The 22,736-nt window shown below is 38.6% G+C and overlaps 1 protein-coding gene across 5 annotated transcripts in view; it reads right to left on the bottom strand.

The window, feature by feature from the left end:
- The window catches only part of LIMA1 (LIM domain and actin binding 1), a 63,189-nt gene that overhangs the window by 28,352 nt on the left and 12,101 nt on the right, over window positions 1–22,736 (bottom strand). For 2 of the 5 annotated variants that reach the window (XM_081321419.1, XM_081321420.1), the window contains exons 2-4: window positions 17,756–17,892; window positions 11,318–11,363; window positions 3,193–3,660 (exon numbers count right to left, since the gene is read on the bottom strand). In XM_081321419.1, the coding sequence (XP_081177545.1) occupies window positions 3,193–3,660; window positions 11,318–11,363; window positions 17,756–17,874 (633 nt within the window). In that variant the 5' untranslated portion in view covers window positions 17,875–17,892. Of the gene's footprint in view, window positions 1–3,192; window positions 3,661–11,317; window positions 11,364–17,755; window positions 17,917–22,736 lie in introns of all 5 variants that reach the window. The other 3 variants (XM_081321421.1, XM_081321423.1, XM_081321422.1) reach the window with 2 other exon arrangements.

Raw genomic sequence — 22,736 nt, 5'->3', positions numbered from 1 at the left:
TAAAAAAATCTCCCTAATGATCATTATTTTATGGCACAGGATAATTAATACAGCATGATCTACAGCAAAGTATAACCTCTGCCCATCAGAATTTTCTTTATTCTATAACAGTCCTTGCAAAAGGCAAGCTGATTAAGATAATGATTGCTCCAACATTATCTAGTGCATTTTCGACAAGTAGGGCTGGATCTCCAGATGATACAATTCACTGACTGCAATTCACCAGCTCTCACTGCAATGCCTTTCCAATGACAAACTTTTGAAGAAAGACCACATTGTTTATTAGGGCTTCAAAAATTACTTGAAAGCATTGCACAAAGCCCACCACATAACCGTACAAGACCAAAATGCCACTGCTTTAAGGAATATACTGTACTCATTAAAATTAATGCAACTAGAAATCTGCTTTAAGAAATAGTACAAAGGGGCTTGGCCTTGGGCAAGGTCCAAAGCACTTCTTTTGAAACATTTTCAAAAGCTGCAGGCACAGCCATATTGTTTGTGTCTTCAAATAAGTTATTAGGCAAAGGAAATGACGTTATCATAAAGCACATAGCACATAATTCTACTAGTCTTTCCTTCACTGCTGCATGTAGTAGTCAATCATTATAATATTTAAAATGCAACAATACTAACTTGAATCTAGAGGTATCTAGTGTGAGGAAAAAGGCATTTCTATTTGCATAAGGCAGCCAATCAAGTTCTTTCAATTCCTACTATTGTCTGCATTCTCTATTATGCAATTTCAGAGAAGCTCCTGAACTTTCAAAAGAACTTAACAGGAACATATGGGAGAAAAAGCCCTCATTTTGTATCAAATCTCTGTTCATCTCTACATCCAAACCATTATGTTTTGAGAGTTTATACAGTATACCCCTCCTGCATTTATCAACAAAATGGTTTGTTAAAAAAAAATCCTTAAATAGAAGAAGGGGGGGAACTGTTTGCAGTTTTCAACAAGATATTTACTTCTTACTGCTGTGAATTGATGTTATAGTTATTAAACAATCCAATCATCACATTACGCTTATCTTTCTTTCGAGCAATCAATGTACTTACTTCTCCTTCCTTGCCCCCAATTTTTCCCTAGTGACTTCTGTTATGTTGTCCAATCAATTCTCGCTCCTGGAAGTTCATTCTAAATCTATCATTTCAACTTATTTTAAAGAGAATAATTATAACTCAATAGCAGTCATATCCTAGTTGTAACATCACATAAGATTTATCATAGCCTATTCTTCTTACATAATTCTTATTATGTATTAATTCTGGACTACACAAAACTTATCATAATGAGGCACTTTCTGTCCTTTTCTTACTGCTACCCTATTGATTCTCCTCCATCTATATCCCAATCGCTCAGTTCACATCCTTCCCTTCTATTTGTTTGGTCTCATGATCTGCAGTTTGCAGGAGTAGCTCCACATGAGGTAAGAGGACATGCTTAATAGGCTTAAATCCATGGACAGAGACATCAGTATCTCTGTAATGCTGTCATCTGCTCCCAGATATTGGATAACCTAATACATAACACACATATGCCATTATATACCGTATGTATTCTAGTGGCTTCTGAACGTAACAGGTTGGTACACTCAGGACACATCAGGCATATGAATCAATGAAAACTGTATTATATATTTTATTCCAATCCTGATCTGAAGTTTCCAGAGCCTTGTAGTAAACTAATTCTGTCCATTGCACATATATTTTATAGGATTTTATATAAAATTGACTGAAGTTTAGCTATAAGGAAGAGGAAGCAAAAAATATCTAAAGCATTTAGTTTACCATTATAGCTTTTGTGCATCTGTGAAATCCAGATTTTGGCTTACTGCTGCTCTGACTTATTTTCTGTACCACTAATTTGTCAGTGATGCAAAACTACATAATAATAATTTCTATTAGGATATAACGTGTACAATGCAGAATTTTTATGACAGTTTTTTTTTTTAAAATGTAAACAATGATAAATATGCATCTAAAAATAATGTCTTCAGGCTGAAACATTCTTTCTGCAAGATCATTTTTACACAGCTAAGAATAGCTTTCTAATTATAAAGAGTATGAAAATTTTTCTCTATGGGCCAGTTTCCTTTTATAACTGAAAGATTTTTAAACCTGGAAAACTTGCATATTCGTACGGGTAGCATGTTTAATTGACTTTAAATCTGGCCTAGAATCAATAAAGGCCACACCTACACTAAGTTCTGAAACATGCTTAAGGTGAATAAGCTATGTCTACAGATCTTGGGATAGCTGTACACACCCAGCTATTTCATCCTTGTTACGTTCAGATCTAATTGGATCACTCAATCAGCATTGCAGGCTGCATCTAGTTAAGGTAAGATAAACTGCTCCTATGGCAACCTAGATTTGGAGATCTAATTTACAAAATTTAGCTTGACACCAAACTAATTCACCTTTTCAAAGCCCTGAGGAGTTTTAAATCACAACTATATCTGTTTATATTCTAGCATGTACTTGGAACACATTACAAGGGACTAAACTGATGGAAACTATGAAGAAACCGGGAAAAGTCAACCAAAGAGGGTTTCAAGTCACTACCATATGCAACTCATTTTCTTGTTACTCAATTTGCAATTTTCCCCAGGGATACAGTCTGTAGTCCACATGCTGGATCAGATTTCATGAGTACTTGTAGGAAAATGAAAGGCCCATGAATTTGCAAGTCAAAACTGGTGAAGACAGGCATTCTCCAAACTTTCTTCCTGTGAGAAGATTCAGCAGCAGACAGAAACATTCGCCAGGATGCAGACAGAGAAAAGTTTAAAATTTTTAGCTTCAAACATTAGTTTCCACAACTCAAAAAAATCAATGAATGGTAATACTGCAATCACAATATGCGCGCACACACACACACACACACATTCCATAGGTTCTTTTCACAATTACATGCATGCACAGTTCACAATTTATTTGGAGGCTTCAACAGGGCCAACACCCCAATTAGGCTAACCTTAGTTAATTAGGTTTCTTTTTGCAACAGCCACTGGCATTCTAAAAATCTGCATTCCGCCACACACACTCTTCTCCTTTGAGCGAGAATTACTGTGCTATCTGCATGGGGGATTTTTGACAACAGGACAAATGAAGATACTAGTCACCCCTTTGCAATTTGGTATTTTTTTTTTCAAGAGCTAGGGAGAATTGAAGCAAATCGTTCCTTACCTTTGTTTGAACTGCATCCCCCCTCTCAAACATCATCTTTAGTTTGCTTAGAGGAACATTAAACTTCTCTATTTTCCCTGACGATTCTGAGATTTCACTGAGATTCTCCAGCTTTCCTACGTCTTGTCTGGATTCTCTAAGACAATTTTCCATTTCCCCACTCTGAGATGAATGTGTTTTATCCTCTTCGCTGCCAACACTGGGATATCTGAACCGGCCAAACACTCTGGAAGAGGACTGAAGTCTCAATCTCGGACTAATAATCCCTGAGGTTTTGTTAATTTCTGCTAGGGAAGCAGAGCCGCTTTCAGTTCCACCACCAGGGCTGACAGCCTTCTGCCTAACCTCAGCACGGCAGCTCTCCACAGTTTCCTTCCGGACTTCTGTCCCCAAGCTTGGATTTTCCCACTTCTTCTTCAAGATGCTGAGGTTCCCCCTTTTAAAATGAGGGGGAAGTGGGTCAATGCTCTAAAAAAATGAACAAGAAAGTGAGACCGGTTATAAAAGTTGTCCCGAAGTTCTTTCTCCAGGGTAGAAAGGAAGTTAAACGCAGTTTCAGACAGCTGTGAATAGTTAGAACTGTGCCACATGGAGCAAGGCTGGATCCAGGGTGAGGGAGGGAGAGGGGAGGGAAAAAGAAAAAGGAGCTGAAGCAGGAAGTGAGAGAGCAGGATGGCCTTATATGGAAGCAAGGGACTCGGTGAAGGAGAGAGCTAGAACCAAGCCTTTCTGTCTCACAAAGGAAGGAGAGAACAAAAGCCCACCTTCTCTCTGGCTGCTTCAAGAAAAGGTGGGAAGCCACATGAGGTGGCTCCTGTCAAAAGAAGCCCTGCTCCCCATACCAACAGGCTGAAAAATAGCTTTTATCCGTGGGCTGTTAGGCTTTTAAATGGGACATAATCTTATGCAGAATTGACTTGGGAGGCCGGTGTGTGGTGTAGTTGGTTCACATGGTGTGGTAGGATGGAGGGTTTGTTGTCACTGTGTGTTGGGGGGAGAGAGCACGGGGGAAGGCTCAGCTAATCTCAATGTACACATGTTGTACTTTGACAATAAAGGTTTATTATTTATTTATTTATCTGCTCCACAGGATGACAAAGAGGACCCAACAGCAAGGTTTTTTAAAAAAATAAAAAAATAAAAAAATGGAGGCTTATCTTTCAAGGAACCTGTCACTTTTTTAAAAAAATAAGCATTCATTGATAATATTTTGATCATTTTTCTTCCTAACTGTGCCAGCCGTTAATTTTATTTCTTTTTTTACCTATTTATTAAAGGTTGATCACACACTTCACAGGGATTGTGATTTGGACCACCGATTAAATGATTTTAAAATAGAAGGGTTCTAAAAGGTTTAAGGTAGACCTGGAAAACCTTGTGCCCTTCCTGTTTTAACACAAGCATTTTACTTACTCAACGGGCAAGTCCTCTGCCCAACTTTTTCTAAGCCAGCCATTCATAGCAGTTGGCAAGATCCAGCTAAAAAAAATAATGGAAAGGGACTGCAAAGCTTTAGGTTATTAAAACAGGATAAGCGAGTATTCTGGGGTTACGTCTCTCTGTTATTCTTGGGGCCACATGCGAGTTCCACCTTGCAAATCAGTGAGAAGAAAACATAACTTTCAGTAATAATCAGTTTTCTGTCCCATTTCAAGCAGGTTTAAATTTGCAGAGAGAAGTAATGGTGCAAGATCAGGGAGTCAGAAGTAAAAAAAAAAGAGGGTGGGAGAGGTACAGAACCACATAAAACAATGTTGTCAATGCTTTTATAACAAAATCAGGTTCCAAAAAAGTATTCCGTTGCATCTGGAGATCTGGCACATACGGTACAGCACACTGTGACTCATATTGGGCACTATTTGAATTCCTCTTTGTTTTAACACCCCTGTGCAAAATTCACTTTTGTGGCCTCTGCTGACCTGACTCAGAGTTTACTATTCAATCCTGTATGTCAAAAGAATTATCAGCCAGACAGAGTTTGCTACCTAACAGACACAGGTCCAAGAGTCATCTCTTTAATACAGTGAGTCAGTCACACATTAGACAAGGAATGCTAAAAGGAAAAAAAAAGTTTGATAACAATCAAAAGCAGGACAGAGAGTTCTCAAGCTCACCAGAACAAAACTTCATCTAACACAGAGAATAATCAATTCCAGCAAATACTCTTAGTATGGTTGGAAGGTTACGCTGAGCAGACAGAACAGAATCAGGAGCCTGGATAAGGTCAAACATTAGCAAAAGCTGTATCCACATTCAGTGCCCTAGATTAGATAATAGAGGCCAAAATCAGCATATTTAATCAGCAATCTGTTTAAATTCAGAGCTATTTAAATGAAACCACTTCAGTGAACATAGTAGTGGGGAAGTTACAGAGGCCATTCTAAATTTCACTTGTACAGTACAGAGAAACTCCCAGGACTTAAGTTAATAACCAAAGGATCTCCTGTGGTCTAATCTCCCTTCTTCATTTATGTAATTTTTACCAGTGTTGCAGACGTTGTCATCTTCCATTTGTAGCCTTTTTCAGGTTTTCCCTTGTGCTTTCACCACTTTTCTTTACCACCACAAAGATGGAATATCTGTATTTTTTTTTTTTTGAATGATCTGATGGTAGCTTTCTATATGTTCCACCCCTTATATAGGTAGTCCTCGACTTACAACAGTTCATTTAGTGACTGTTTGGAGTTACAATGGCCCTGAAAAAAATGACATGACTGTTTTTCAGACTTACGACCGTTGTAGCATATCCCCATGGTCACGTGATCAAAATGCAGGCGCTTGCCAACTGATCCGTATTTATGACAGATGTGGTGTCCTGGGATCATGTGATCACCTTTTGTGGCCTTCCGACGATGTCAATGGGGAAGCCAGATTCATTTAACAAACATGTTACTAACTTAACAGCTGCAGCAATTCATTTAAGAACTGTGGCGAGAAAGGTCACAAAATGGGGCACAATTCACTTAACTGTCTAGCTTAGCAAGAGAAATTTTGGGCTCAGCTTTGGTTGTAAGTCAGAGGTTTTAGCTTCTTCCTCTACCTTTTCTAGGTGTCTCTCGAACCAAGAGAACTGACTGAGGGAGAGAACTCACTGCCTGCAGAGCAGGAATGTTCTTTGCCCTGCTGCTCCTCCTCCTTTCCCTTCCACCATTAATTCAAAATTTTGCATCTGAAGACTTTGGTGAGATGATCAGCCCAGAAATGTGATCGCTTCTTCCTGTTTCTAAAATGTTGAGTCCAGCCTTCCCTGTGAAGATGCAGTCCTGGTTCTCAAAGAAGATAAGCTCACACTAATGTGAAGGAGGAGGTAACATGATAGCGGTGTTCCAATATCTCAGGGGCTGCCACAAAGAGGAGGGAGTCAAGCTATTCTCCAAAGCGCCTGAAGGCAGGACAAGAAGCAATGGATGGAAACTAATCAAGGAGAGAAGCAGCCTAGAACTAAGGAGAAACTTCATGACAGGGAGAACAATTAACCAGTGGAACAACCTGCCTCCAGAAGCGGTGAATGCTCCAACACTGAAATGGTATAGGGTTTCCTTCCTGAGCAGAGGGTTGGACTAGATGACCTCCAAGATCCCTTCCAACTTTATATTATTATTATTATTATTATTATTATTATTATTATTATTATTATTATTATTATTATTATTATTATTATTATTATATTACTATTACTATTACTATTATATTATTATTATTATTATTATTATTATTATTATTATTATTATTATTATTATTATTATTATTATTATTATTAGCCTGACTTAACAATCGGAGGTTTTCAGGTGCAAGTTGTTTTGATGTATGCCTAGGGCAGGGGTCGGCAACCTCGGCTCTTTTATGACTCGTGGACTTCAACTCCCAGAATTCCTGAGCCAGCATAGCTGGCTCAGGAATTCTGGGAGTTGAAGTCCACGAGTCATAAAAGAGCCGAGGTTGCCTACCCCTGGCCTAGGGGCTCCTATCTGTGGACAGGGAAATACAATTTGAAGGCAGTGAATGCTGGTCCAAAAATAGAAATATATTCTGCCTTGTGCTTCAAAAGGTGATTTAAGCTCTCACTGCAAATTCTTGACTCACCCTGATTCCCGGCTCCTGCGAATACACTCTGCAGTAGCAGAAATTTGGAAGGCCAAATGTTTGCTATAGGGAACACAGGGAAATGTTACTGATTTGCTTATATCTGTGAAGAAGGTATTTATAGTGGACCCCAAAACAGGACAAGACAGTTAATAGTAAGTCAGTACTGGCTGGCTGACAATTCCTTATGTTAAACTAGAGGTCCCCAACTCCCAGTTCGTGGACCAGCACCGGTCCACAGCATGCACAAAGAAGCGAAGCCCCATCCGCGGGATGCAGCCAACACATGAAACCATGCCTCCTCCAGTCCACGGAAAAAGCTCTCTCCATGGAATTGGTCCCTGGTGCCACTATGGGGCACTATGTTTGGGGCCACTATGTTAAACTATAACTAATCAGAATGGTATTCTGAATACAACTGGCACTGAAGTTTCTGTTCACAGAAACAAACTTTGGAACCAAAATATAATATAAATTAGAAAATGAAGCTAAAATCCTCCTGGCATGTTTTATTCCCAGAAGCAGAACCAGGCATTATATCTGCATTAGGAAGATTATCTGTCACCAAGGCCATTTTTCCAATGGCTGGTTAAAGTATTATCCATAAGTTCTTAACTTGGTTGAATATTTGCTACACCTAGTGCTGTTTCTTTTCTTACCTCATTTATAGTGCACGGGGCAGGTTGAGAAAAAGGAATGCATAATTCCTTTGCTTCCATTTCCCTTCCTTCCCACCCAACAGCAGGAGCCACAGGGAAAATACCCCCCCCCCGTTTTTCTCTTTCATGTAGTATGAGAGTTGGGGAGGGGCTACTCCAGCAGTTTGCCTTTGGTCAGAACTCCTTCCAGCTTAAGGCAAAGGGTTTAGGTGGATGGGTTCATAGAAAGCCTGGCTAACAGTTGAGTGGTACAGGATAGGAGTTGTGTATTGAAGCCAAAGAGAAAGTTGGTTCTCCCGCTGCACCATACTGCCTCCCATTACCAGTTAGCTGTAAGTTAGGTTCCTAATTAGGCTCCCTTCAAAGATGAGTTTAAGTAAATGGAGATGAGGCTGTCGAGAAAGCAAGAGAGAAAGAACAGGCTCTCTGCCTTTCCCTGTACAGCATAGACCTCTTGGTGCCAGTTGGGTGTCAGCTGGGCTGATCCCTCTTTTAAGTCAGATCTACAAACAGAGACAACCTGGCCTTGGGAAGAGCTATGCCTGCAGCAGCCAAAAGTGGCCAATAGGTGCCAGGCTAATTCCACCCTCTAAGAAATCACCACCAGAATGCTTAATAGAACAATATCAGAGCACAACTATGGTAAAGCTGCCATGGGTTATTGACTACTTAAGAGGAAAACACAAGTTTAATACAAGAATCACTAAGGATACCTTTAATTATTTAAGATTTAAGATTTAAGATTTATTGAGATTTTTATACCGCCCTTCTCCCAAAGGGACTCAGGGCGGTTCACAGGGCAATTATGCTGCTTCCAGGAATGTGTTGGGACATTATAATGACATGGCAAAACAAACCAACCAACCCGTATTTACTTAATTCATATTGTCATGAGGAAAAATTAGGAAAAATTCTAAGCAGAATGACTTCACACCTACATAGATGAAAAGTACGAACTTTACATCCCAGAATAAAACTTGGGCTATCTTGTGCCACTGGAAGGCTGTTATAAAGCTTTCTTTTTTGCAAATACTTTTGCTATGTCAAATGTCCTATACTAAAATTTGGAGTTAATGATTAGAGAAGTGGATAGCCTGTACCTCAGGACAAATCAGAAGCAGCTTCAAATAGTCTTAAGGCCAGATCATTCTCCCAACTTTCTTCATGCTGGAGCAGGAGGCAAAGGAAGATGCTATTGTTCTCATTCTCCAACACCACATGCATTTCTGGATGTCTTTCCTTTCCGACATGCAGCGCAAGATCTACAAAGGGATGTGCTATACAGCATGAGCCCAGGCTTAGCACACTGGGCAAAACCCAGTCAATTGTGGTTTATTCAGTTAAGAATGTGTAAAGAATCCATGGCTTTGTACAATATGTGAATTCAGCTACTGTCTCTTTATATTATTTTTGTGGGCTTCACTAGAAGGATATGTGTTTAAAAGGCTTAAAAATTATTGTTTGCTTTTTATAGAACAAAAAACAGAGAGAGAGACTGTACTCAGTTAATACACACAACTGGGTCCAAAATCTTGGTCATTGAACAAAGCCATCATTAATCAAGATGTGGTGTTTTCTCTTAATGATGCAATCCTGGCCTTCTGGGTTGGGGATGTTAAGCAATCTCGGGCATTGTTAAGTGGAGTTGATTTCCAGGTAAGGAGTGCAGGGTGGCTCAGGAAAGTGGGAGAGACGCTGGGAGGCTCTGTTCAGTACCTAAAAATCCTCTCTGCCAAAATCCAAGCAGGATGTTCAGCCACTGAGTAAAAAGACACTTGTGTGTGGCCTGTACTGGGCCTCCTCCACCTGCCTGGAACATCCTCCGTGCCTTACCTTACCAGGCTGCCACTCAGTTTTCTGTTTGGATTTCAGTTCCCTCTCGTCTCTGGGGGATAACTGAAAGAGTTCCCTGCCAAAGGATTTCACCTCCTCTCTGTGCATGGAAGGAATCTGATTTGAGCTCTGTTTCTGCACCCTGCCAAAGGAGTTTAGCTCCCCTTAGCAAGAAGCTCTTTCAGACAATCCCCAGACAAGAAAGAGTCTTCTTGATAAAAGCGGAAGCCCCTTGTAGTCTTCCCTGCTGGCTTCCCCCACTGACTTTCTGCAGAGAAGGTTGCAAATGGCAATCACATAATTGTGAGTGCTTGGCAGGCAATCATAAGTGCAGACAGATTGCCAAGAATCCAGATCACAATCACATGACTGTTCAATGTTTTGGGATGGCAGGAAGTGCATTATGGGCTATAAAGCACCCTTTCTCAGACCATTGCAATTCTGGACTGTTGTTAAACAAACAGTTGTAATTCAAGGACTACCCATAGTAACAAAGGATTACAATATTCTGATCATATTAATTTGTAATTCTAGTCCTGGAATTTTCCAAGATGTGAGGGAGGGGGGAAGCTTAAGTGGAATTATGATGTTCCCATTTCAGAACTGAAGCTTTGAGTCCAAAACAGTATCTGATAACAAAAAATCTCTGAACAGCTGGAAAGTATTACTTGGAATAGCAAAGATGTTATTTTGGAAAGCAATGGCATGTTAGCTTTAATTTTTTCTTCAGACCTGCTACTTTGACGAATAAATTTTTTATTTTTTTTTAATTTTAATTCCATTTATATCCCGCCCTTCTCCGAAGACTCAGGGCGGCTTACAAGCTTAGCAGTAGCCTTCATTCTATGTATATGCCTGCTTATTAGGGCTTTCACACACACCCCAAGCGGCATTATTACAAAGTCAGCTTATTGCCCCCAACAATCTGGGTCCTCATTTTACCTACCTCGGAAGGATGGAAAATATAGATAATCAAGAACCAAGATCAACCTTATTTACACAAATATAAGGAATCAGCTAAAAAATTAACATAAGCAAAGAGGCAGAATTAGGCAGACACCTTTTATCTAAATTTGAAAGTTAGCATTACAACTGCATAAAAGCTGAACATAGCAGCCTAACATGCTTTGAATTTAGGAAAAACAAATTAACGTCTCAGAAGTTTCAAGTGTCAGGAAACTTACCTTGATTTTCTCATTAGTTAACCCTCGTGAAGACAAGAAACTGGGTCATAGCAAAGTCTAAACCAGGGTGGTGAACTGTGGCCCTTTTATCTGTGGACTTCAACTCTCAGAATTTCTGAGCAAGCATAGCTGGCTCAGGAATTCTGGGAGTTGAAGTCCACAAGTCATAAAAGTGCCACAGTTCCCCACCCCTGTTCTAAACTAAGGCCTACAGCTAAGAACATTTCTCAGAGTCAGCATTGGAAGAGGAGACAGAGGAAATCTTTTGAGGAAGTTCAAGAATAACTGCTAGAGGGGATTAAAAAACTGAGATGTTATTAAGCTGTCATGCTACTACTGAATTCATAACAATTTTAAAATACTTACATTTCTTTTTTTCTCCCCAGCAGCTTCCTCAGCTGCCTTCTGGTATCTTTACAGCAAAAGATAGGGGAAAAAAATTATTCCAACCACTAAATTTTTCAATGATACGTATACAAAATTTCAACAAACTAATTGTTTTTTTTAAAAAAATAGTAAGCTATAAGTAATTGATATCACAGTTTAGAACAGACATGTCAAACACAAGGATCCGGCCCGCAAAGTGGTTTCATGTGGCCCGCGAAGCCATCCTGGAAACAGTGAGGGAACGGCCCCCACTGCCTTGGCCCTGGCCCAGAGACCCTCCTTCTGCCAGAGACCCTCAGATCTGTCCCACTCCTGCCCAGGCCCCCATAGGCACCCTTGATGCGAACGATGTAGAGCTGGCCATGCCCACCCAGTAGGCCATACGCACTCTAGCCACGCCCACCCAGTAGGCCACGCCCACCCAGACCATAGCCACCCGGCCCCGAGGGCAACCGCAATGTTGATGCGGCCCTCAATGAAATTGAGTTTGACACCCCTGGTTTAGAAGAAACGGGGAACAAAAATGTGATCTTATGAAAAAAACAAAACAGGAAAGTCCTATGCAAAACCAAACAAAATATGTATTTTAAAGTGCCACATGTGACAGATGTATTGTAATATAAACTTTTACCAGCTACAGATCATTTTGCGAAATGCAAAAGTACTAATTTCATGCAGCCAGATAAATCCATTTGTAAACCCACAGAAAGAAAGGAAATTGTAATCCAGCTGCACTAATACTTCATGCCTCTCTCTGATAAAATAGGACAAAATCCATCAAGTTTATCCCACAATAAGTGATCTTTTAAAGATAAATAAAAATTGCATAACATTTTTAGTAAAAGATTAACAAGGATATCCATTGCCCAATTAGTTTACACCATAGCATTAGCTATCTATAATTATTTAAACTATTTAATTTTTGAAGCTTCTGGTGCTCTCAGAGGCCTCTGACGAGGAAGTATTGAAAGCCTTCAAGCAAGAAGATTATTTCAAGATGACTCTTTCCACGTTTACATACCAAGCAGCAATTGCAGAACAAGTTAAAACCAGCAGGTGAGATAATAGTAAACCTGAGGCGAGTCACTGCTCTTGAAAAGGCTGATCACCACACCCATGACTCAGGCTGATCTGATACCCTTTGTCCTACACTTCGCAATTATGCCACCTCTTTAGCAGCCTCCAGATTCAGATTCTAATACTAATTATAAATCTTTTTCCTTCCGAATAAAAAAATATATATAGGGAAAAATCAGAATACAACAGAATTCAAGTTCCTTTCCTGGCAAAACAGATTAGATCAAAAGATGCCCACAGAATATAGTCACTTGATACTCCAGTGAAATATGGAATGTAAATGGGGATTCTTTAATGTTTCCCAATCTTATTCTTAGGCTAATATAAGGAAGACTTTTTGAACTGCCTCAGGGTGCTACCCCTGTTAGAACAATTTTGCCCTACCTCTACCAAGCTTTTTCATGCGTATCAGCAACATAGGGTTCCAAAATCTCACTTCATCAAGATGGGATAATGGCAGTTGGCTCAGATTGCTTTAAGGGATCTTATACAATCATAACTGATCAGAAATGTTTTCAACAGCTATGACCCAGCATGCCTCCACAATCAGAGGGAATTTGCTTCCCAGAAATGTATTCATTACTTTGCACAAACGCTCCATCTCAAAACTCCAGCAATGAAATATTTAACACATAAAAATATGCATCAGCTTTCATCACCAACTGCTCTTCAAATGTGTTGGGAATTCAAGTATTGCAGAACTTTGGAAATTGCAGGCCCTGTAGGCCCAATGCAGCTAGAGCAGTGTTTCTCAAGCTTGGCAACTTTAAGATGTGTGGACTTCAATTCCCAGAATTCCCTGGCCAGTGTGAAGTCCACACATCTTAAAGCCTGAAAAACACTGCCCAAGAAAAACTAAGAGAAAGCTGAAACAGCATATCTGGAAGAGGAACACTCAATGCTACTCTATCAATTAAAAGTAGCACTCCAAAAACAAGCACAAATTGAAATATGTGGTTATTGTGAGAAACAAAACTTTGAGCTATATAGCCTTCAGTCTCCTTCAGTTGAACTACTATTCAATTTCAGTTATGTCCCACTCTTCCTCCAAGGAACGTAAAGTTGCATAAGTAGACCCGATTTCCAGGTTTCTATGATCAAAACATCCCTGTGAATTAGTTGGAGAAGTATTCCACAATGCCTCTCTGATGACACTAGTTATGACCTGCCACTGGAGACTTTTGGTCTATAGACATGCCTACTACAGTTGCTGAGCAATGCTTTCTATGGCCTATTTGTCAGATTTACATACTGCTTCAATCATGACAGACAAGCATTATTTTTGACTTGGGCCATTCAAAGCCATTATCTTGATGAATAAATAGCTACACTTGCTTCATTTAGTTTCCTAGCTATATTTGGTTTTTTCTCACATATTGCTGAAATTTCTACCAAATGAATTAACGTAACAAACATGAGAGCAGCTTTTATTTTTTTCAGATGAACATGCCAGATTTTGATCTAGGATAGTAGCCTGGCCTCTCTGCTTTGTAAACCATAGTTTATGCCTCAGCATGTTATATAACCAACTTAATTGTGGAAACTATTGGTTCATTGAACAAATCAGAATCTAGCAATTTCTCTGTGAGCTGATGCAATCTTTGGCTGTAGAATGTGGATTTTTAGTAAGAACTCCCAGATCAGCCTACTGTTTAACAACAACAACAACCCCATCTGTCTTCAAGTTTATTGTTAAAAAAAATTAAAGTCTTACATCAGTCCAGCCACTTTTTGCATCTGATGAACCAAGCTGCAATTCACAAAAGCTTATGCCTTTTGTTGCAACAGACAACATGGCTCTTCTTCTACATAATTAAAAAGTAAACTCACTTTCAGATTATACTTAATTCCTGATGCCTTCACAAATGCACTCATGTAGGTAAAGAATAAAGTATTTTGCTATGCCTTCTTATGGAATTTTTGGTTTTACTTCCTACTTTAGCTTACAACACTGGGATCCAAGGATTAACTAAGTCTGACACTGATTGGTTTTTAAAGGTCGGTCAGGGTGCTGCTAGCAGTACTTACAGTGGGAAGGGAAGGGCAGGAAAAGAAATGAGAAAAGGCAATACAAGTATAATCTGTTCTCTCTCTGACCTGGCTGCTGCTAGAATGATCAAATGAGGATCAGATGACCCATCCCTGCCCTGGAAGTTCTCATACGGTCTCACAGGGTACATATAGCTGATCATTTACTGATCATGTGCAGTTACTATGGTGATGGGGAAAAAAACAACTTTACAACTAATACTTACATTTACTGTACAGTATGACCTTGGCCTGTCTGTAAAGCAAAGGATCCTGAACTACAATCGTAAATACTTTCATGATTTCACTTAGTGACCACTTTGCTTAGCAACCGAGTCCCCAGTTCTAATTTTGGCAATACCTATACAGAGTTTGGAGCCCTCATATACAGCCTCCACATAACTGAAACAGAAGAAAAAGCAGCTCCACGTTGTCTCCTGCTTTAGGAATAAATAATGGCAAGGCTGTCTCCCTTACTGAAAACTACATTTATTATTTATTCCAGAGAAAGAGACTTGTAGGATTTTCTGCCTTCGATGCCAGAATAATTTGGCCAGTAATTTGGCACCATAATCCTTAAATTTACAATTTTAAATCGTAATTCTACTTCAGGCAGCATTTCACCTTGGACTGGATTAGTCTGTAGCTCAACTGAAGCAAATGCAGAAATTATTTAAGGGTTTATATGCCACTCCTGTAGGTGCACACTTTTGAGAGTAGCTTTTAATAATTAAAAACACTAGAAAAATGCAGTAACATTCTGTTAAAGTAACAAAACATTGAACAGAAAAACATTTAGCAGGATATGTTTGACTGATTCAGTAGTTTCCTGTTGGAATAACAATTTTATAATATTGTAGAACAGAGCAAAATGTGGTTGGGGGCACCATGGGAACCAAATGGTGAAACAAATGTCGGTATGACTTGTTCCCATCCTTACAATCTGCACAAAATATGCTAGTTCTCACTATATTGCATCTTCTTAAAGTTTCTTTCCGATGCTCTGAAAATATGTGATGAACCTTCTCTCCGCCTTCGTACTAATCTGCAGTCAACTCTTTTAATAAGCAAATTCAAAGCTAAAACATTTATACGCAGAAGTGACTTATTACACTAGCATTTTGGGTTTGTCATTAAAATGTCTTAATGTCTTAATGGGGTTAATTTGTCCAAAACATGGTTTAATGGTGTGTATGAGCCAGCCATCTTCTTGTCAAATTATACAGCGATGGAGCACTTTTTTTTAATTTAAGGAAGGCACACATAATTTTAAACAAGGCACTGTCTTGCAGCCATCCAGCAAGCTGATAGGGCCTAGAGGTATTCTTGGAAATAAAAGTGATGTTGGAAGCTGTCAGTTGTCAGATACTAATTTCATTTTTTTAAAATTAAACTAAATTCATTTTAAAAAATCATTGGGACAAAAAGCTTGGAAGGCACTGAAGAGGTATCTGGGTGGACATTGGAACTTCTGGAACTACCCTTGTAGGATCTTTTTGTCAAGAATTAAGAAATCAGTCGATCAATTATAGCAGCCTCTACATATGAATGTGCTTCCCCGCTGAAGCTGTTGGATGTTGAGGATATTCAGAGTGTGACCTTTACTGGTCCATCTTGAACAAGTTCAGGGATAGTCAGTTCTAATTTCAGCCTGTGGAGGAGGTGCTGCTATGCTAGTGGCAGGTAAAATTGCTGAAAGATTGGATTACAACAGTCAGGCCTTTTCAATTCTGTCTGTCTTCTTTAGAAATTTTAAACTGAACTATGCTCACTTGTGCTCTCTTTGTCTCTCGCAAGAATTCAGGGAAGGCATTTCCTGAAAACACTTAAGGCAGAATATGCTGCCAATTGTGGCTCTTTCTTTCCTTGGTTACAATGACGTTTTACTTTCCTAAGAACAAAAATACAGTTTTCTCAAACCCCTGCCTTTCTTTCTGCAAAGGAACATAATTGTCCAATACATAAGAAATGTGATTCAAAAACCTTATGTTAACTCAAATTTAGTGTCCTGTGTAAACCAATAACCCAAAATTACAGATGTAGTGCCACCACAGAAATTGGAGCACAGACCAGCTAGAAAGCAACAAAATACATCTGACTAAAAACTATAATTACATATATAAAGTGCAGCAAACTATGGTTTGATGGGGCATCTGAACCGAGCAGCCAAAATCTCCAAGGTACACTAGTTGCCACCACCATATTCAACCCCTCAAAAACAGAGGCCAGCAGCTCAGAGAATCTGCATAATTCCAAGAAAAGATCCTTAAATCTCTAGGCCCATCATTCCATTTGTTCCTTATCAGCTCAAGCTTTCTCTATTTTCTTGAACCCTAGTATCTACGTATTCATCACCTTTTAACTATATACCTAATAATAAAATTTTAAAAGAAAGCAAATTCCTGAAAAATACATAGCAAAATACTTTCCATTTTAAATATTCATTCCTATACCAGGCTAATGATGATTCCATTAGCTAAGCCAGGGAATATGCAATGCAGTGCCAGTAGACCCAACATGTCAGACATTTCCCTTGCTGATCCTGGCCTCAAGACATTAGGGGAATTTACACAAAAAATAACCACAAAAACAATAAATGCTACAAAGTGCCAGATAGGATTATCCTTATAGAAAATGTCTTGGGGGGTGTCCATGTTTGCTTTCTAAGCATTCTTAGGAAATAAAAAGTAAGGGTAATTTAATTTAATGTTTTGTTTAAAAATGTGCGGCTTGGCCAGAAAAAAAGAAAAGAAAAAAATAATATTGGTTAAAGAGTATTCAGGGAAGGAGTAGTTACTTATTGTGAGCTGAAATGGAAAGGATTTTGTTCTTTTGCTGATACACAGATACACATATTACTTACTCAATCCCCTTCCGCACCTCCACTCCAAGGCTGAAAATTCCCATTAAAAAGCTCTGATATTTATCAATTTGCATCTAATGTGGACATTCCTAATTACAACACAATGTATTAGGCTAATAAAGGACTTTTAAGGTAAACAATGCCTCAGAGTCACTTGAAAAGCCCATACACCGGAAACTTGAGACATAATTTTGGAGTATTAATTGTAAAAAGGACTAAAGTTCTGTGTGTGAATGTATGCCTTCTCTATATTTATTAAATATCTTTAGAGAAATTGATATTGAGCACAAAGTTTTACTGCAGCTCAACTCACTACTGCTGCGAGTTTGGAAAAAACCTGCTACATCAAGTCTTAAAACATGGAGTCTAAAGTAAGGGCTATATGTATCTGAAAAAATAACTTTATTTGATAAATAACATCACAACCTGAAAATCCCAACAGAACTTACTTGGAAAACCTCTGTAGGAGAGCTGACGATGTGTTCACATTGACGAGAGACAGTTCTTTGGCAGTTATCCTCAGAGAATGTGAAGCCCATTGCCTTCGGTTAAATGGAGATGGTTCCATTCTGAAATGCAGTAATGCCTATCGGAGAATGAAAATGACAAACTATTTTTTATATAGAAATACTCTCCATCCCATTGTCTTTGAGTGACAGTATTTCCCCACTTTTAAAAAGCCCTTTCATGCTAGACCTCAAGAAGATCAGAATATTTAACTTTCTGTTTAAATTTTAAGAAACCATTCTCTAGAAATATTTGTTTCTGATCCTCTAGATAGCATAGATTACAACAGCCACAGTTTCCAGCCAGTATTGCCCTGGAAGTTATCAATTTGGGAAAAGTTAATCTCGCTCACTCAAGCTACTCCAATAAAATAAGCTACACCTCATGAAAACAACTGCTGTGAATAAAATTGTTAGTCTGAAAATATGTTACTAGATTTTCTGAATCCTAGATCAGTCTGTAAAACAATGTTTTTATAGTAAAATATGTTAATTCATTAAGTACATTTTAATGACTGATATATCAGTACATTAATATCAACACATTGTCACTAATATATAATGCCAATAAGTCTATAATGTCATGGTAGTGATCATGTGTGGCTATATATTATTATTTGGATGACTGGAGTATGTGAGACCAATTCAAAATAAGCAGCAGAAGCAAAAAATATTTGTTCAGGAAATTGTCAGCTTATAGACAATGACAACTCTAAAGAAAACACAGTGAGATACAGAATATATCAGTCTCACAACAAAAGAAGCCTTCAAAACAACAGATAGTTTCCATATAAAGGCAATGGCACTCCACTGGAAAGTACCAGGAGGTATGAGAACGCACCTAAGATGTGATTTGTCAAACTTTAGAAGGTTTTAACATGTAGGCGTACTTTGGAGCTATCTCAGACTACCACAGTTGACATTTTGCCTTTGTTCTTCTGGAACACAAGGTTAGCCTATCCATACAGACTTTGAGTTGTACAGTTATGCATGGATGAGAAATTCATAAGTGAAGAACTTGTACAGCTTATCACTGTTTGTGTCAGACCTGGGGTTTTTTTAAGGAACAAACTGCATTGAAGGTACTTTCCATCTTCAAAAGATCTTCAACAAACACAATGGGTTTTTGAATATGCATCTACATAACCTGTCTTTCACCCTCATTCTCCTCACCCCATTCCAATTTAAATTCTACATCAGTCTAGCCACTCCATGTATTGTAAAGGATGAACTGCAGCTTACAAAACTTTTCAATAATGTTGGTTAGTTGGAAAATGTGCTACTAGTACCCTGATTTTTTTTCCAACCTCAGTATAACATTCTTGGGTATAATTTTGCAATAAAACCTCTTTTCTGGTACTGGACTGTCATCCATATAAGTAAGCAAATGCATTAAAATGCCCTTTTCTGCATACCTTTAAAAATCAGCCTAAATACATGAAAAAGACTGCAGTTAAGAAACTTAAGAAAACCCATTACCAAATCTTCTTTGCAAGATTTACATAGAAGGTTCATTATAAGTAACATTTTAGTTTTAAAGAAAGAAGTTCAAGGCAAAAAGTGTAACACTTAAAACCAGAGCAACCGAATATATTTATGAGTAGTTCAGCGATTCTGCACTGCCAATAGTTGCTCTTCTGGAGTAATCTGTTACTAGCAAATTATTATAACTGCACAAAATTGTTATGGAAAATTGAAAAATCAGTTCTAAAGAGGCAGATTTTAGCAGGGCAGATATCACTGACTGCTCTCATTCTTTGTTTTGTCTTTCTTTCTACAACTCCTATCATCTTCTCAAGCTGAAAATTAGGATAGGCTAACTTCACACCAACCTTATGAGATAGCGACAATGAAAAAAACCCAGCAACGTATACACTCCCCAAGTCCCTGTCATAGTTAAGCAGACACTGTATTTGAATAACAGTTGTCCTGTGTCCAAAGCACTCATTCCATCACATCGGCTAAATGTTATGTGATGATACTAAATCCTGGAATTTAGGCGAAAAGTGAAAAGTCCGAGTAGATAGTGTGAGCAGTTTCTTCCATGTGCAATGAATACAATGTCACATAGCATTATCCATGTCGGCAAGTTAGAAAGCATGACACACACTGCATGAAGTAATACTTTACATTTCAGAGAATGTTGTTTCCCCTGAATGATAACGTATCATTTTATCAACATATGGGGAAAAGATATAGGGCTTAACCTCCAAGTGATGCTAAAAGTACTCCAAACCACTACAACTTGTATGCCTAATGAGTTAAACAGAAACAAATGTTTTTTAAAAGCTATTAAGGCCTATGATCAAAGGGCATTTCAGGAAATAAGGCAATCACTGGTGGGGATGACAGGTGGGGTCAGAGCCCAGATTCAAATCCTTTCTTCACTGTGAAACTTATTAGGAAATCTTAGTCAATTACTATCCACCAAACAAACTTACAGAAATACCTATCCAATGCTCTATTAAGCCATAATATATGTATAGATATGCAGATAGCCAAGCTAAATGCAAGTTATTTAATCATAATAAACTATGATTTGTTGGGCTGTATTTATTCACGCTACCAAATTGTATATGCTTCTTTATGGCTTAACATATTTTCTGAAACCAGATCTTGTGGTCATAAAAACAATGTGTAACCTAAATGTGTGGCATGAACCCAGTCAACTAACTTGGTTAGGCGATCCATGGCATATGTTACCATCACCCTTAACCTGCAATTGACACAAAATGATGGTTTTGCTCAATAAACAAGCTAAGCACAAGCAAACTACAATGTGACTTAATGTGATGGTTTGATTCACACAAGAGAGATATAACATGGTTTTAATTTATTCTTGTAGTTTTTCAACCATATTTATGCTTTAAAATGTTGTGCTAAGGTAGCTATAAAGCTACCATAATGATTAAAAAAGGGCAAGAAAATTGTAAATACGCTTCGAAGAATATAAAAGGTGATGTAATAAAATAAATAATGCAGGCCTTGTCTTCAGGCAATTGATGAGAAGGCTGTTTTTTCCTGTCTTTAGCTTCCTCAGGGATTCCAAGAAAAAAAAATTACAGAGAGGGAGAAGGGACAGAATTCCTTTCTTGACTTCTTGTTTTAAGCATTCCTGTCTAGGAACTTGTAATCAACCAGCATTGCTTGGTGGCTCCCAGGGGGAGAGCGTTCTCTGTAGGCGCCCCTGACCTATGGAACCATTTACCGGTTGAGCTCCGGATGGCTCCCGACCTTCGCTCCTTCCGACACGATCTAAAAACATATCTATTTAAGCAATCCGGTCTGGTCTGACGGGTTTAATTTTAATTGTGGGTTTAACTTATCTTCTACATTTGGGCAGTAGGGCTTAATTTATTTTCAATTTTCTGTATTTGTACATTTTGACATTTATGTCACAGTTCACCGCCCTGAGTCCTTAGGGAGAAGGGCGGTATACAAATCAAATAAATAAATAAATAAATAAATTGCTGTAGCAAACGAATCTCATGAAGTAGCTCCAGCTTCAGACACAGATGCTGAAGTCCAGCAAGGGAAAGACACAGCACACAGGAAGTTCGGAAACTGGTTCTTCCACTCTGCTTAGTGAGGAAAATGAACCAACAGTAGAAACCTGGAAGAAGTCCTATTCCCCTGGGTAGAGACTGGCAGAAGGAATAGATCAGGGGGTCTTCAAACTTGGCCCTTTTATGACACTCTGGCTGAGGAATTCTGAGAGTTGAAGTCCACAAGTCATAAAAGGGCCAAGTCTGAAGACCCCTGGAATAGACTGTCTATTCCCCAACATAACAGGAACAGGAAAATGTGGCAATTATCGAGTATGTGCATTTGCAAATATAGGAGACCTAGTGAAGCATACTGAAAACAAAATGAGCTATTCAAACTCTCTTCAGGGAACTGAAGCTGTTGCTTCTAACGAGAGTCCACTGGATGGAGATAAGGCAAAAACTAGGCTGCAGAATGTAAAAACGTTCACCCCATTCAAGTAGCTATCATGAGAAGGGGCGGATATTCATATAAGAAGTCTGAAACATCAACCTGCACACAGGTTCTTGATAGAAAATTTAGAACAGTAAGTTTTTATTTGTGATTTAAACCCTTTGTACTGCATTATGTAAGAGTACTTAGCATCAGCACTCTTCTAAACAAAATTGCATTTTTTTTAAAGAGTAAAGAGCAGGCTTTAATTTTGACAATCCTTTAAACTTTGGTGGTGTTACTTCCTTTGCTGTTTCTTAATCTGAAATATATCTTGCATCATTATTAGTTATTTGTATTTGTGCACTTAATAATCATATAGTAATATATTAAAACTGTTCGGCCCCTTCATTAGATTGTGGGCAGGCATAAAGAGTGCAAAGGAAATGCTATCTTCCGAAATGGGGTCATATCTGTATATACATCTAACTGTGTAAGGTGATCTCTGACTCGGGAAGATTCAAATTCTCTTTCAAAGTAAGTTGTGTCACAACATAACCCATTCAATTTGTAAGCCATTCCTGATGCACTGGAAACCTAATCCACTTTTCCTTTATCTTGTCTTCCCGAATGGCAGATTGCTTTCAGGAGCTCACTACAAGCAAGCATGAAATGTGAGCTGGGAGGTAGGATGCTTTGCAAACACTTCAAGTCTCTCCGATGAAAGAGAAAAGCAGAAGAACGGCACACCGGAACGCAGGCTCCACTAAGAAGTCACAAGAGAAGAAATAAAGTCGGCATCCTAAAATTGCAGAGAAGGTGGAATTTTGGGAGTGTCTGCCATGTCCCAGTAAAGATTAATGTCACGTGACTCCGGGGTCCCTTCCAACACTGTTATTCTGACTGATGGGGGCGTTTGCAAAATACATCAGGTAAAGACTCTATGTGGTAGCATTACTACTACTTCTCTGGATATAAAGAACTTGGAAAGGTGTGAGATACAGTA

This window comes from Vipera berus (genome assembly GCF_964194415.1).
Source record: "Vipera berus genome assembly, chromosome: 2".
Lineage (NCBI taxonomy): Eukaryota > Metazoa > Chordata > Lepidosauria > Squamata > Viperidae > Vipera > Vipera berus.
The sequence above is the reverse complement of the archived record's forward strand: the minus strand, read 5'-3'. Positions and strand labels throughout refer to the sequence as shown.